The 13,247-nt window shown below is 38.0% G+C and overlaps 1 protein-coding gene across 12 annotated transcripts in view; it reads left to right on the top strand.

Annotated features, from left to right (window-relative positions):
- The window catches only part of SPTLC3 (serine palmitoyltransferase long chain base subunit 3), a 131,020-nt gene that overhangs the window by 44,090 nt on the left and 73,683 nt on the right, over positions 1-13,247 (top strand). For all 12 annotated transcript variants that reach the window (XM_089896563.1, XM_089896561.1, XM_089896564.1 and 9 more), the window contains 2 exons: positions 4,545-4,669; positions 7,124-7,217. In XM_089896563.1, coding sequence (XP_089752689.1) covers positions 4,545-4,669; positions 7,124-7,217 — 219 coding nt within the window. The remainder of the gene's footprint in view (positions 1-4,544; positions 4,670-7,123; positions 7,218-13,247) is intronic.

The raw sequence follows: 13,247 nt of genomic DNA, 5'->3' as shown, positions 1-13,247 counted from the left end.
AATGTTTCACAGGAAAACAAAGGTACTCAAGAGGCTTAGTAGCTCTGTAACCCCTACCAGACTGTACACAAGCGGAATAAGCAGAAGAACAGGGTATTCTAAGTGCTTTGGGGTGAAGAGCTGAAAGGTGGACTCCTTTAGGCAGAAGGGTTGATGCTGATTTTAATGCAGGAATCACCAGTTCAAGCAAAGTGGCTCAGAAGTGGGCTGAGAGCCATAGCACAGTAGGAACAGCCAGATGAGATGGCTGGCATGTTGCCACAATAAACGACCACCTACTCCTAGGTCACATCTCAGGAACAATCAACAAACAGGATATTCTGGACGAAAAGAGACTACTGTCACAGTTTGGAAATTAGTCTTCACATGTGCTACACAGGAAGAATAGGTGGTTGTGAAACAGGCTTGTTAATAACACCTACATCCTTTACTATTAATCAGTGTCAATATGAAGGCCGATATCATTAAAAAGTCAGCTGAAATGTAGAGTTCATAAACATAATATTGCTACTTTTTCCTGAGTCTGATTTTTATTGATTTGACTGATGGTGGCATACCCTGTGCTTGGCATGTGAAAATACTGCTGAGAGATCTGGCAAGAGGATACACCCAGCTTGTATTTATTCTTTTATTCACAAAGCAGATTTTCAGTACCCACTGGATAAATAAACCTTCAGGATAAGAACAAGTGTCAATATATGCACAACACTGAAATTTGGAGATCCATTCTCACCAGCCTATATGTGACTTTCAGAGACTAAAGAAAAAAACAAAAGTCACAGAGAAATAAAGATTATTGTGGATATATTTGTACCTTCAGTTAGAACTATAGCTCTGCTTTCTTGAGATTTAAAAAAAAGGCCCACAGTTATATGTCAGCAACAAAATGTTGAATATGATTTCTAGAATTCCTCAAGTACTCAGACCACCAAGGGCAAACTTGACAGGACTCAGGCATCTCCATTCAATCAGGGTATGGCTTGAATGTTGGTGGAAACAAGCTAGTTAAGTTTCTAGTGACAGTTTTGTTTCCCCAAGGTCCTCCTACATTTTCATTTCCTTTTTCTTCCTTTTTAATATTTTTTATTGAAGTATAGTTGATTTACAATGTTGTGTTAATTCCTACATTTTTATTTCTTGAATTTGAGGAACAGGAGGCAGAAAGCAGCAGTCCATTAATATGAAAGAGACATATTATCTATTCTTCCTTAAAAACCCCACCCCATCCCAGACCAGCCCAGTCTAACGTTGCAAGACATGGCTTCTTAGAGTAGAAAATGTCCAGCCATCCTGGGAATCTCTCAGATCTGTTGATGAAATCTGAGCTATGAACACTAAACAGAGAAACTCCATGATCATGGGGTTTGGAAGTGGGAACTATTCTTTTTTACAAATTGAAGGTAAGCCCCTAGATGCAAAACCACTGATAACTCGTAACCCAGCTGTGAGACATCCATTTGTAGAAACTGATATATTTGAAAATTACTTTACTAACCACCTGACCACTGGAAATCCAGAAGAAGGCTGGTTTCTGGAGACCTAATCTGGTCACCTGCCTTCCCCCCCCCCCCCCCCCCCCCCCGCCTTCTCCCTCTCCTTAAGTCAAGATAATGAAAAAGACCTCATAGAGGGGATTCCTCAGGCTGTTCTTAGACACACCCATGTCTAATTAGTTGGTTGGCTGTTTAATCATTTACAAGACATCCTGTATTATCCTGAGGACTTTTAGTGATGTAACTGTTATAGATAAGGCCTTGGAATGGCAGATTTGGGGAAGATGTTGGTGGAGGAAGACATCACTCAGATTCATCGTGAACGTCTACTCATGCACTTCTGGGTGACTGGGCCAGGACAGAGTTGTCCCCTGATCTGAGCAGGAAAGGCTCAGGGGGAAAGTTACCAAGTTAACAAAGTTTGGGCGCCCTCCATCCTTGCTGGAGACCTTCTTCAAGTATCCGTGTTTCCAAGCTGGTGCTCACTGCCTGGTCACCTTGTTGCTCTGGCATCACATGACTTCCTGACCTTTTGCCCTGTGCCATCCCCTCCTCTAGCCTCAGTCTTGGCCTCCTTCTCCATCAAAAGACAGAATGCAACTCAGCCAGCACCTACTACGTGTCAGTACGGCAATAGGAGTGCCAGTGTCTGCACTCCAAGGGCTCTTTCTGTAATAAAGAAGATGGCCCCATGAACATCCCCAGTGAAACTTCCTAAGTGCTGTAATCATTACGTGATGGGGCTCATCTGACCTCAGAGGAGAAAATGACCAAGTTTGCCTGGGGAAGCTGAGACTGCATCCGAGAAAAGAGGCCATGTTAGGTGGATCTCAAAGAGTGACTAGGAGCGGCCAGAAGACCATTCTAGGTGGAGGAAAGACCACTCGCAAGGTCAAAGATGCCTAAAACAGCACCTCTCCCAATCTCTCCAGAAACTGCCGGGAGGGGCAGCCAGAGGCCACCCAGCTGTTTAGTGGAAGAGCTGGGGTCAGAACCAGCTCTCCTCACGGCCAGGCCGGTGGACTTTTCACTACCTGTTCTTGGAGGTGTTCTCTTTGGAATGCAGTCTCTACTGGGTAAAAACAAATCTGACAAAAGATTATGTGCCCACGTTTTATCTTTAAATTTCAGTTTCTCTTTTCACACTATAGTGTATCTTGGATAATAAAGTTTTAAACTACAATTTAAATTTCTAACTATTCCCCACCCCCAAATCTTGAGTACAATTGACTCTGCTAGAATGTTTGTTTTACTATGTTTTCTGACAGTTTGGAGCATAAATGAATTCTGATTTGAGAAAAAGGCCACCAGCCAGCAGCGTGAGAAGAGGGGAAGGGCAAAGATGGGCCATCTCATGTTCTCTTTTATGTTAAATGCCAAATAAAACTTCAATCACCATGCAATGCCTTCTAAAGTTCAACTCCTCACCATTTTAGCTCAATAAGCAAGCTAATTTACCAATTTAAATAAAATTCTGATATCCCGCTTTGTAGTAATATATGTTAATCTTTAGATTAATAGAAGCTTGTTTATAATAGTCCTGAATATGCTAACAACATTCCTCTAACTTAAATCTGAGTTAAATCTGCATATGGATGGATGCAAATTCCTGTCCACCGGTACATTTTTTCTATTCTGTTAAGTGTATCATCTAGACCAATAAAAATATAATGCAAGACACGTGTAATTTAAAATGTTCTAGTAGCCACATTTTAAAAAGTTTTAAAAAATCAGGTAAACAATTTCATAATACATTTTATGTGATCCAATATATCCCAAGTATTGTCATTTAAACATGTAATCAATAAGTGAAATATTAATGAACTATACTATATTATTTTTATTGTTTTTGTTCTCTCTTCAAAAAATGGTGGGTATTTTACCCTTACAGTACATGTCAATTCAGACACCAAATTTTCACTGGTTAAAGTGAAATAAGTGGGAAATAATCCTACCAAAACAGTAAAGTTGTGTTTAGTGGAAAAAAATAACTAAAATTAAATAAAATTTAAAACTCAGTTCCTCCATTGCACTAACCATATGTAGTTGGTGCCTACCATATTGGACAGTATAGATCTAGAAGTTAGAGTGATGGCAAACAAGACTATGGGAAGCATTAGTATTTACTCTCAGTAAGGCATGAGGGATTATTTATAAGAAGGGGTCAGAGAGTAAGCATTTAAAGGTAGTAGAGTCTTAAAAATATCAACTTTGGGGTTAGACTTGAGTATCTCTGTTGCTTTTTATCTGTGACTTCTTCCCACTTCAGTTTTCTTATCTGTAAAGTAATAATACCTGCATTATTGGGCCCTTAAAATTAAATGAGATAACCTAAATAGTGGGCTTTGAAATCTAGCACATTCCAAAGGTTCAATAAGCATTATAGCTCAATGCACGTATGGAAGTCATGAGCTCTGTTTGCATTTGAGTGTCGGGAACCCTCTGAGGGAGTTCGAATTTAATTAATTATTCGTGGGATGTAAGGTGGAAAGAAAGAGGAACTGTGGTATTTTTTATAAATTTTATTGCATTATAAATTATATATATAGAAAAGTGCACCAATCATAAGTATAAAATGGATTTTCACAAAGCAAACATACCCACATAACCAGCACCCAGATCTAGAAACAAAACAGAGCATCTCAAAGTTCTCTCCACGCTCTCAACAAAAGAAACCACTTTCCTGACTTCTAACACTACAGGTTAGTTTTGTCTGTTTGTAAATTTCATATAAATGGATTCATACAGTATGAGTGTATACATGTCTGACTTTTTTCTCTCGACCACATATTTGTGAGATTTTCCATGTTGTTGTGTGGGACATTAGTTTGTTTTTTCTCACTGATGTGTTGAATTCTACTGTATATGTATTGATCCATTCTACAGTGTGTGGTTTTTTGGGTTGTTTCTAGATTCGGCCTATGGCAAATAGACCTGCTATGTGCACTCCTGTATGTGTCTTTTGGTAATGGGTAAGCACTGGAATTTGAGTTTTCAATCTTGGACTTGTTGAGAACAGGAGATTCACCCATCCTATCATTTCATGAGCAGGAACCTTGGATAAACATAAAGAGTTGGAGGACCTTGTAGCTAAGTTCCTGAATGTAGAAGCTGCTATGGTCTTTGGGATGGGATTTGCAACGAACTCAATGAATATCCCTGCACTCGTTGGAAAGGTGAGAATTTGTTAACATAATTGTCTTCTGCTGTGTTATTCCTAAGACAACTCTGAGCAGGTCCTTTGTTAGACGTATGACTGAGAAGTTTCTTTTCTTAGGCTTGGATCTTCAGCTTTTTGAATACATGTACTGTTACCGACCAGGATGCCTGGCCTCCTTAATTGATAGAAATTGATAAGAGGCCAGACAAGAGATTCAGGCAAGGCTTTATTGGGGCCCCTGCTGCAGCAGCGGGGGAGCTCACCCCCAAGGAGGGGGGCGAGCTAGTTCCTCATATGGGGTGAGGGTAGGGGCAGGTCCCAGCGTAAGGCCAGAGGGGTGGCTTAGGAGGTTTGCCCACCGCTTTGGTGGTGTTGTGAGCAAGAGGCATATGCGGTACCCTGCTTTTGCTTCCGGCTCTTCAGAAGTGGCAGTTGGGTTTTTTGGTCTTTTTGAATCTTGTTGTCCATAATTTGCCCCAACTGCACAAGCACACAGTTAATTTTAGTCCCATATAGTTTATTTATATTTTGTTGCACAAGGAGATGAAGAGGTTTGTCCAGGTGCAAGCATTGCAGCAAAGGGTCCCGGGTCCCAGGTCCCAGCCTGTCTAAGTACCAGCTGAGTCCAGCAAATCTCTTCATCATGATATCTGGTTATAGAATTGCAGCCCTAGATGGGAGTCAAGCTTCCCCTTCAGTGACAGTTTTACAAAATCAATTAAATTTTTAGGCCCCCGAGTCACCATGTTCAGCATAACAAATGCTTATTAAGCATTTATTTTAACAAAACGTTTTTCTTGTGTTATTTGTCCCTTTATTCATTCAGTAAGTCACTTATTGAGAATCTACTGTGTTCTCATATAGGCAAGTTGCAGAGTATACAGAGATGAACAAGACCTTTGCCCTGTAAATTCATGTAGTTTCTAATGGCAGTAATAACACACCAAGTAACAGAATAAATACCACAGAAAAGGGGTGCCCATAAATGAGGAAGGACAAAAGAGTTGTCCCCTAACTCTTCTCGAGAAAGGCTGAGATGCTTGTGCAAAGTAGGTGACATGAGAACAGAATCTGTTACTTATCTGTTTAGATAAGTAAGTTATTTTCTTAAGACAAGGAAGAGTGAGCAGCATGTGTGAAGCACTGAGGTTTGGAAGAATTAGAACATAGGAGAGTGGATGAAGAAGAGACCAGAGGTGAAGGCAGTTACCAAATTGTAAAGAGCCTTATAGTGTAAATCGTGCTAGAGTGTTGGGAATTCTCCTGGAGAAAAATGAAGAGTTGGTTTTTTCATTTTAAGTAAGCAAGTGCCATAATCAGATTTATGTTTTTAAAAATCTGACTCATGACAACTAATATAATGCAGTATATGATCTTTGATTGGATTCTGTATTGAAAAAAATAGGAAAGGAAACATCTGTAAAAGGCATCAAGACATTTTTAGGACAGTTGGAAAAATTTGAATTTGAACTGTATATTAGATGATAGCATTGTATTAATGTTTATTTCAAAGGTGTGATAATTGCATTGTGGTCGTGTAGGAGAATGTCCTTTTTCCTAGTAGACACGTGCTAAAGAATTTCAGGGTGAGGTATCATGAGGTTTACAAGTAACTCTCAAATGTCCACCAAAAAAAATTATAAATACACACACAATGTCTGGGGTATGGAGATGTGAGAATTTTGCTGGCTTTGGCCTCAAAAACTTAAAAGTGTATCATGTGTGAGATTTCTAAAATATAAGATTCTGGGTGGCCATAAAATAAAGGTCTTTATTTTTAATTTTTTTGCGTGTCTCTGCATTTTGAGTCTACTTGAGCAATTTCATAATTTAGAAATCTTTAAATTAATAAAGAAAAATAATTTTACAAACAGTAACTTATATAAGCAGTAAATTAGAGTGACCTTCTTTCCTTGCCTCAGACTGAATTGCCATCCATACTTTTCCAGATGCAAAGTTTTTAACTGTAAAGCAGTGATGCCTCTGTCTACATGGATGTTAATATAGTAGGGAATGAGAATCAGAAAACAAGAGCTTGAAATGTTTTGCAGAAATTATCCCTGCCTTCCAGTAAGAGTACCCCGAAACCATTCCAAATAATCCAGCATGGGATTGAAAAGCCTCAGCAAATCCACAACCCACCCAAAATCATGTTAGTTTTCCTGCCAACCATCAATCCTTTAGACTCTACCCGGTGCTTAACCAAGATCTTGGATGACCTCCTCTGCTGAAAACTATCTGCAAATGTTTCAAAAAGGTGCTAACCCTTAACAGATCCCCAGCTCCATCAGCAAATTGCTCTAGAGGATTTTATCCACGAAGACACCAGTTTAAACTCTTGGACTTTTAAAATTAAAGAGGGTTTTGGAGAATCTGTGTTATAGATCTTAAAGTGAGTTCCTGTTCCCACATGTTGTTTTCCCTTCATTTTATTTATTGGCCTATGTTTCATGTGCTTGTTTTCTACCAGGGATGCCTCATTTTAAGCGATGAGTTAAACCATGCATCTCTTGTGCTTGGGGCCCGACTCTCGGGTGCAACCATAAGGATCTTCAAACACAACAGTGAGTATCAGTGTTTTTATCCAATAGATACCTCTTGCTTCTAGACAAAAGTAAAGATTATTGATGGGGCTTAGTCCTTGCTCTTCGACCTGGGAGCTTAGCTAATGAAACACAGTCATGTTTATACTCACTACTGGCTTGTTAACCTCTGGTGACCTGGAACAAATGGTTGAACTGCATTAAACACCCAGATTGCTAAGTGTAACCCAAACACATTAGTGTCTCTGTCATTAGTGATCTTCCAGCGCGGCCTCTGAAGCCATGACTGAGCTCTTAGACTGCACGTAATTATCAGAAGTGTGATAATGCCTCCTCTTTTGTAACTCTGCCTTGAGAAAGTTTAAAGAATTAAGGTTTTTTTTAATTTATTTTTTCATTGAAGCACAGTTGATTTACAGTGTTGTGACAATTTCTGCTGTACAGCAAAGTAACTCATTTATATATGAATTCTTTTTTACATTCTTTTCCATTATGGTTTATCTCTGGATGTTGAATGTAGTTCTCTGTGCTGTACAGTAGGACCTTGTTGTTTATCCATTCTATACATAATAGTTTGCATCTACTAACCCCAAACTCCCAGTCCACCCCTCCCCCACTCCTCCTCCCCCTTGGAGAGCCACAAGTCTGTTCTCTATGTCTGTGAGTCTGTCTCTGTTTTGTAGATAGGTTCATCTGTGTCATATTTTAGATTCCACATATAAATGATATTATACGGTATTTCTCTTTCTCTGTTTGACTTACGTCACTTAGTATGATAATCTCTAGTTGCATCCATATTGCTGCAAATGGTATTATTTCATTCTTTTTTATGGCTGAGTTGTATTCCATTGTGTATATGCACCATATCTTCTTTTTTTTTTAATGCTTTTATTGGAGTATAATTGCTTTACAATGGTGTGTTAGTTTCTGCTTTATAACAAAGTGAATCAGTTATACATACACATATATCCCCATATCTCTTCCCTCTTGCATCTCCCACCCTCCCACCCGTCAAGCTGGTCACAGAGCATGGAGCTGATCTCCCTGTGCTATGCGACTGCTTCCCACTAGCTATCTATTTTACATTTGGTACTGTTTATATGTCCATATATACACTACCACTCTCTCACTTGGTCCCAGCTTACCCTTCCCCCTCTCAGTGTCCTCAAGTCCATTCTCTAGTAGGTCTGCATCTTTATTCCCGTCTTGCCCCTAGGTTCTTCATGACTTTTTTTTTTTTTTAGATTCCATATATATGTGTTAGCACACAGTATTAGTTTTTCTCTTTCTGACTTACTTCACTCTGTAGGACAGACTCTAGGTCCATCCACCACACTACAAATAACTCAATTTTGTTTCTTTTTATGGCTGAGTAATATTCCATTGTATATATGTGCCACATCTTCTTTAGCTATTCAACTGTTAATGGACACTTAGGTTGCTTCCATGTCCTGGCTACTGTAAATAGAGCTGCAATGATCTTTGTGGAACATGACTCTTTTTGAATTATGGTTTTCTCAGGGTATATGCCCAGTAGTGGGATTGCTGGGTCGTATGGTAGTTCTATTTTTAGTTTTTTAAGGAACCTCCATCCTGTTCTCCATAGTGGCTGTATCAATTTACATTCCTACCAACAGTGTATGAGGGTTCCCTTTTCTCCACAGCCCTGTCCAGCATTTATTGTTTGTAGATTTTTTGGTGATGGCTATTCTGACCAGTGTGAGATGGTATCGCATTGTAGTTTTGAATTGCATTTCTCTAATGATTAATGATGTTGAACATTCTTTCATGCGTTTGTTGGAAATCTGTATATCTTCTTAGGAGAAATGTATATTTAGGTCTTCTGCCCATTTTTGGATTGGGTTGTTTGTTTTTTTGATATTGAGCTGCATGAGCTGCTTGTAAATTTTGGAGATCAATCCTTTGTCAGTTGCTTCATTTGCAAATATTTTCTCCCATTCTGAGGGTTGTCTTTTCATCTTGCTTATGTCTTCCTTTGCTGTGCAAAAGCTTTTAAGTTTCATTAGGTTCCATTTGTGTATTTTTGTTTTTATTTCCATTTCTCTAGGAAGTGGTTCAAAAAGGATCTTGCTGTGATTTATGTCATAGAGTGTTCTGCCTATGTTTTCCTCTAAGAGTTTGATAGTGTCTGGCCTTACATTTAGGTCTGTAAACCATTTTAAGTTTATTTGTGTGTATGGTGTTAGGGAGTGTTCTAATTTCATTCTTATATATGTAGCTGTCCAGTTTTCCCAACACCACTTATTGAAGAGACTGTCTTTCCTCCACTATATATTCTTGCCTCCTTTATCAAAGATAAGGTGACCACATGTGGGTGGGTTTATCTCTGGGCTTTCTATCCTGTTCCATTGATCTATATTTCTGTTTTCGTGCCAGTATCATACTGTTTTGATTACTGTAGCTTTGTAGTATAGTCTGAAGTCAGGGAGCCTGATTCTTCCAGCTCCATTTTTCTTTCTCAAGATTGCATTGGCTATTCAGGGTCTTTTGTATTTCCATATAAATTGTGAAATGTTTTGTTCTAGTTCTGTGAAAACTGCCAGTGGTAGTTTGATAGGGATTGCATTGAATCTGTAGATTGCTTTGGGTTGTATAGTGATTTTCACAATGTTGACTCTTCCAGTCCAAGAACATGGTTTCCATCTATTTGTATCATCTTTAATTTCTTTCATCACTGTCTTATAATTTTCTGCATACAGGTCTTTCATCTCCTTAGGTAGGTTTATTCCTAGGTATTTTATTCTCTATGTTGCAATGGTAAATGGGAGTGTTTTCTTAATTTCACTTTCAGATTCTTCATCATTAGTGTATAGGAATGCAAGAGATTTCTGTGCATTAATTTTGTATCCTGCTACTTTACCAAATACATTGATTAGTCCTAGTAGTTTTCTGGTGGCATCTTTAGGATTCTCTACGTATAGTATCATGTCATCTGCAAACAGTGACAGCTTTACTTCTTCTTTTCTGGTTTGGATTCCTTTTATTTCTTTTTCTTCTCTGATTGCTGTGGTTAAAACTTCCAAAACTATGTTGAATAATAGTAGTGAGAGTGGGCAACCTTGTCTTGTTCCGGATCTTAATGGAAAAGGTTTCAGTTTTTCACAATTGAGGACGATGTTGGCTGTGGGATTGTTATATATGGCCTTTATTATGTTGAGGTAAGTTCCCTCTATGCCTACTTTCTGGAGAGTTTTTATCATAAATGGGTGTTGAATTTTGTCCAATGCTTTCTCTGCATCTATTGAGATGATCATATGGTTTTCTCCTTCAATTTGTTAATATGGTGTATCACATTGATTGATTTGTGTATATCAAAGAATCCTTGCATTCCTGGGATAAACCTCACTTGGTCATGGTGTATGATCTTTTTAATGTGCTGTTGGATTCTGTTTGCTAGTATTTTGTTGAGGATTTTTGCATCTATGTTCATCAGTGATATTGGTCTGTAGTTTTCTTTGTTTGTGACATCTTTGTCTGGTTTTGGTATCAGTGCGATGGTGGCCTCGTAGAATGAGTTTGGGAGTGTTCCTCCCTCTGCTATATTTTGGAAGAGTTTGAGAAGGATAGGTGTTAGCTCTTCTCTAAATGTTTGACAGAATTCTCATGTGAAGCCATCTGGTCCTGGGCTTTTGTTTGTTGGAAGATTTTTAGTCACAGTTTCAATTTCAGTGCTTGTGATTGGTCTGTTCATATTTTCTCTTTCTTCCTGGTTCAGTCTTGGAAGGTTAAACCTTTATAAGGATTGTCCAGTTCTTCCAGGCTGTCCATTTTATTGGCATATAGTTGCTTCTAGTAATCTCTCATGATCCTTTGTGTTTCTGCAGTGTCAGTTGTTACTTCCCCTTTTTCATTTCTAATTCTATTGACTTGAGTCTTCTCCCTTTTTTTTCTTGATGAGTCTGGTAATGGTTTATCAATTTTGGTTATCTTCTCAAAGAACCAGCTTTTAGTTTTATTTATCTTTGCTATTGTTTCCTTCATTTCTTTTTCATTTATTTCTGATCTGATCTTTATGATTTCTTTCCTTCGCTAACTTTGGGGTTTTTTTGTTCTTCTTTCTCTAATTGCTTTAGGTGTAAGGTTAGGTTGCTTATTTGAGATGTTTCTTGTTTCTTAAGGTAGGATTGTATTGCTATAAACTTACCTCTTAGAACTGCTTTACTGCATCCCATAGGTTTTGAGTTGTTGTGTTTTCATTGTCATTTGTTTCCAGGTATTTTTTGATTTCCTCTTTGATCTCTTCAGTCATCTCTTGGCTATTAAGTAGTGTATTGTTTAGCCTCCATGTGTTTGTATTTTTTACAGATTTTTTTCCTGTCATTGATATCTAGTCTCATAGCATTGTGGTCAGAAAAGATACTTGATACAATTTCAACTTCTTAAATTTACCAAGGCTTGATTTGTGACCCAAGATATGATCTATCCTGGAGAATGTTCCATGAGGACTTGAGAAGAAAGTGTATTCTGTTGTTTTTGGATGGAATGTCCTATAAATATCAATTAAGTCCACCTTGTTTAATGTATCATTTAAAGCTTGTGTTTCCTTATTTATTTCCATTTTGGATGATCTGTCCATTGGTGAAAGTGGGGTGTTAAAGTCCCCTACTATGATTTTGTTACTGTCAATTTCCCCTTTTATGGCTGTTAGCATTTGCCTTATGTATTGAGGTGCTCCTATGTTGGGTGCATAAATATTTACAATTGTTATATCTTCTTCTTGGATTGATCCCTTGATAACTATGTAGTGTCCTTCTTTGTCTCTTGTAATAGTCTTTATTTTAAAGTCTATTTTGTCTGATATGAGAATTGCTACTCCAGCTTTCTTTTGGTTTCCATTTGCATGTAATATGTTTTTCCATCCCCTCACTTTCCGTCTGTATGTGTCTCTAGGTCTGAAGTGTGTCTCTTGTAGACATCATATATATGGGTCTTGTTTTTTATCCATTCAGCCAATCTATGTCCTTTGGTTGGAGCCTTTACTCCATTTACTTTTAAGGTAATTGTCGATATGTATGTTCCTATTACCACTTTCTTAATTGTTTTGGGTTTCTTATTGTAGGTCTTTTCCTTCTCTTGTGTTTCCTGCCTAGAGAAGTTCCTTTAGCATTTGTTGTAAAGCTGGCTTGGTGATGCTGAGTTCTCTTAGCTTCTGCTTGTCTGTAAAGGTTTTAATTTCTCCGTCAAATCTGAATGAGATCCTTGCTGGATAGAGTAATCTTGGTTGTAGTTTTTTCCCTTTCATCACTTTAAATATGTCCTGCCACTCCCTTCTGGCTTGCAGAGTTTCTGCTGAAAGATCAGCTGTTAACTTTATGGGGATTCCCTTGTATGTTATTTGTTGTTTTTCTCTTGCTGCTTTTAATATTTTTTCTTTGTATTTAACTTTTGATAGCTTGATTAACATGTGTCTTGGCATGTTTCTCCTTGAATTTATCCTATATGGGACTCTCTGTGCTTCCTGGACTTGATTAATTATTTCCTTACCCATATTAGGGAAGTTTTCAACTCTAATCTCTTCAAATATTTTCTCAGTCCATTTCTTTTTCTCTTCTTCTTCTGGGACCCCTATAATTCGAATGTTGGTGCATTTAATGTTGTCCCAGAGGTCTCTGAGACTGTCCTCAATTCTTTTCATTCTTTTTTCTTTATTCTGCTCTGCAGTAGTTATTTCCACTATTTTATCTTCCAGGTTACTTATCCATTCTTCTGCTTCTGTTATTCTGCTATTGATTCCTTCTAGAGAATTTTTAATTTCATTTATTGTGTTTTTCATGATTGTTTGTTTGCTCTTTAGTTCTTCTAGCTCCTTGTTAACCATTTCTTGTATTTTCTCCATTCTATTTCCAAGATTTTGGATCATGTTTACTATCATTATTCTGAATTTTTTTTCAGGTAGACTGCCTATTTCCTCTTCATTTGTTTGGTCTGGTGGGCTTTTACCTTGCTCCTTCATCTGCTGTGTGTTTCTTTGTCTTCTCATTTTGCTTAACTTATGGTATTTGGGGTCTCCTCCTCACAGACTGAAGATTC

Source organism: Delphinapterus leucas, chromosome 15, assembly GCF_059928025.1.
Source record: "Delphinapterus leucas isolate spDelLeu-1000000601 "Yukka" chromosome 15, BTC_Dleu_Yukka2, whole genome shotgun sequence".
NCBI classification, from domain to species: domain Eukaryota; kingdom Metazoa; phylum Chordata; class Mammalia; order Artiodactyla; family Monodontidae; genus Delphinapterus; species Delphinapterus leucas.
Note: the sequence above shows the minus strand (reverse complement) of the source record. Positions and strands in the feature narration are given on the sequence as shown.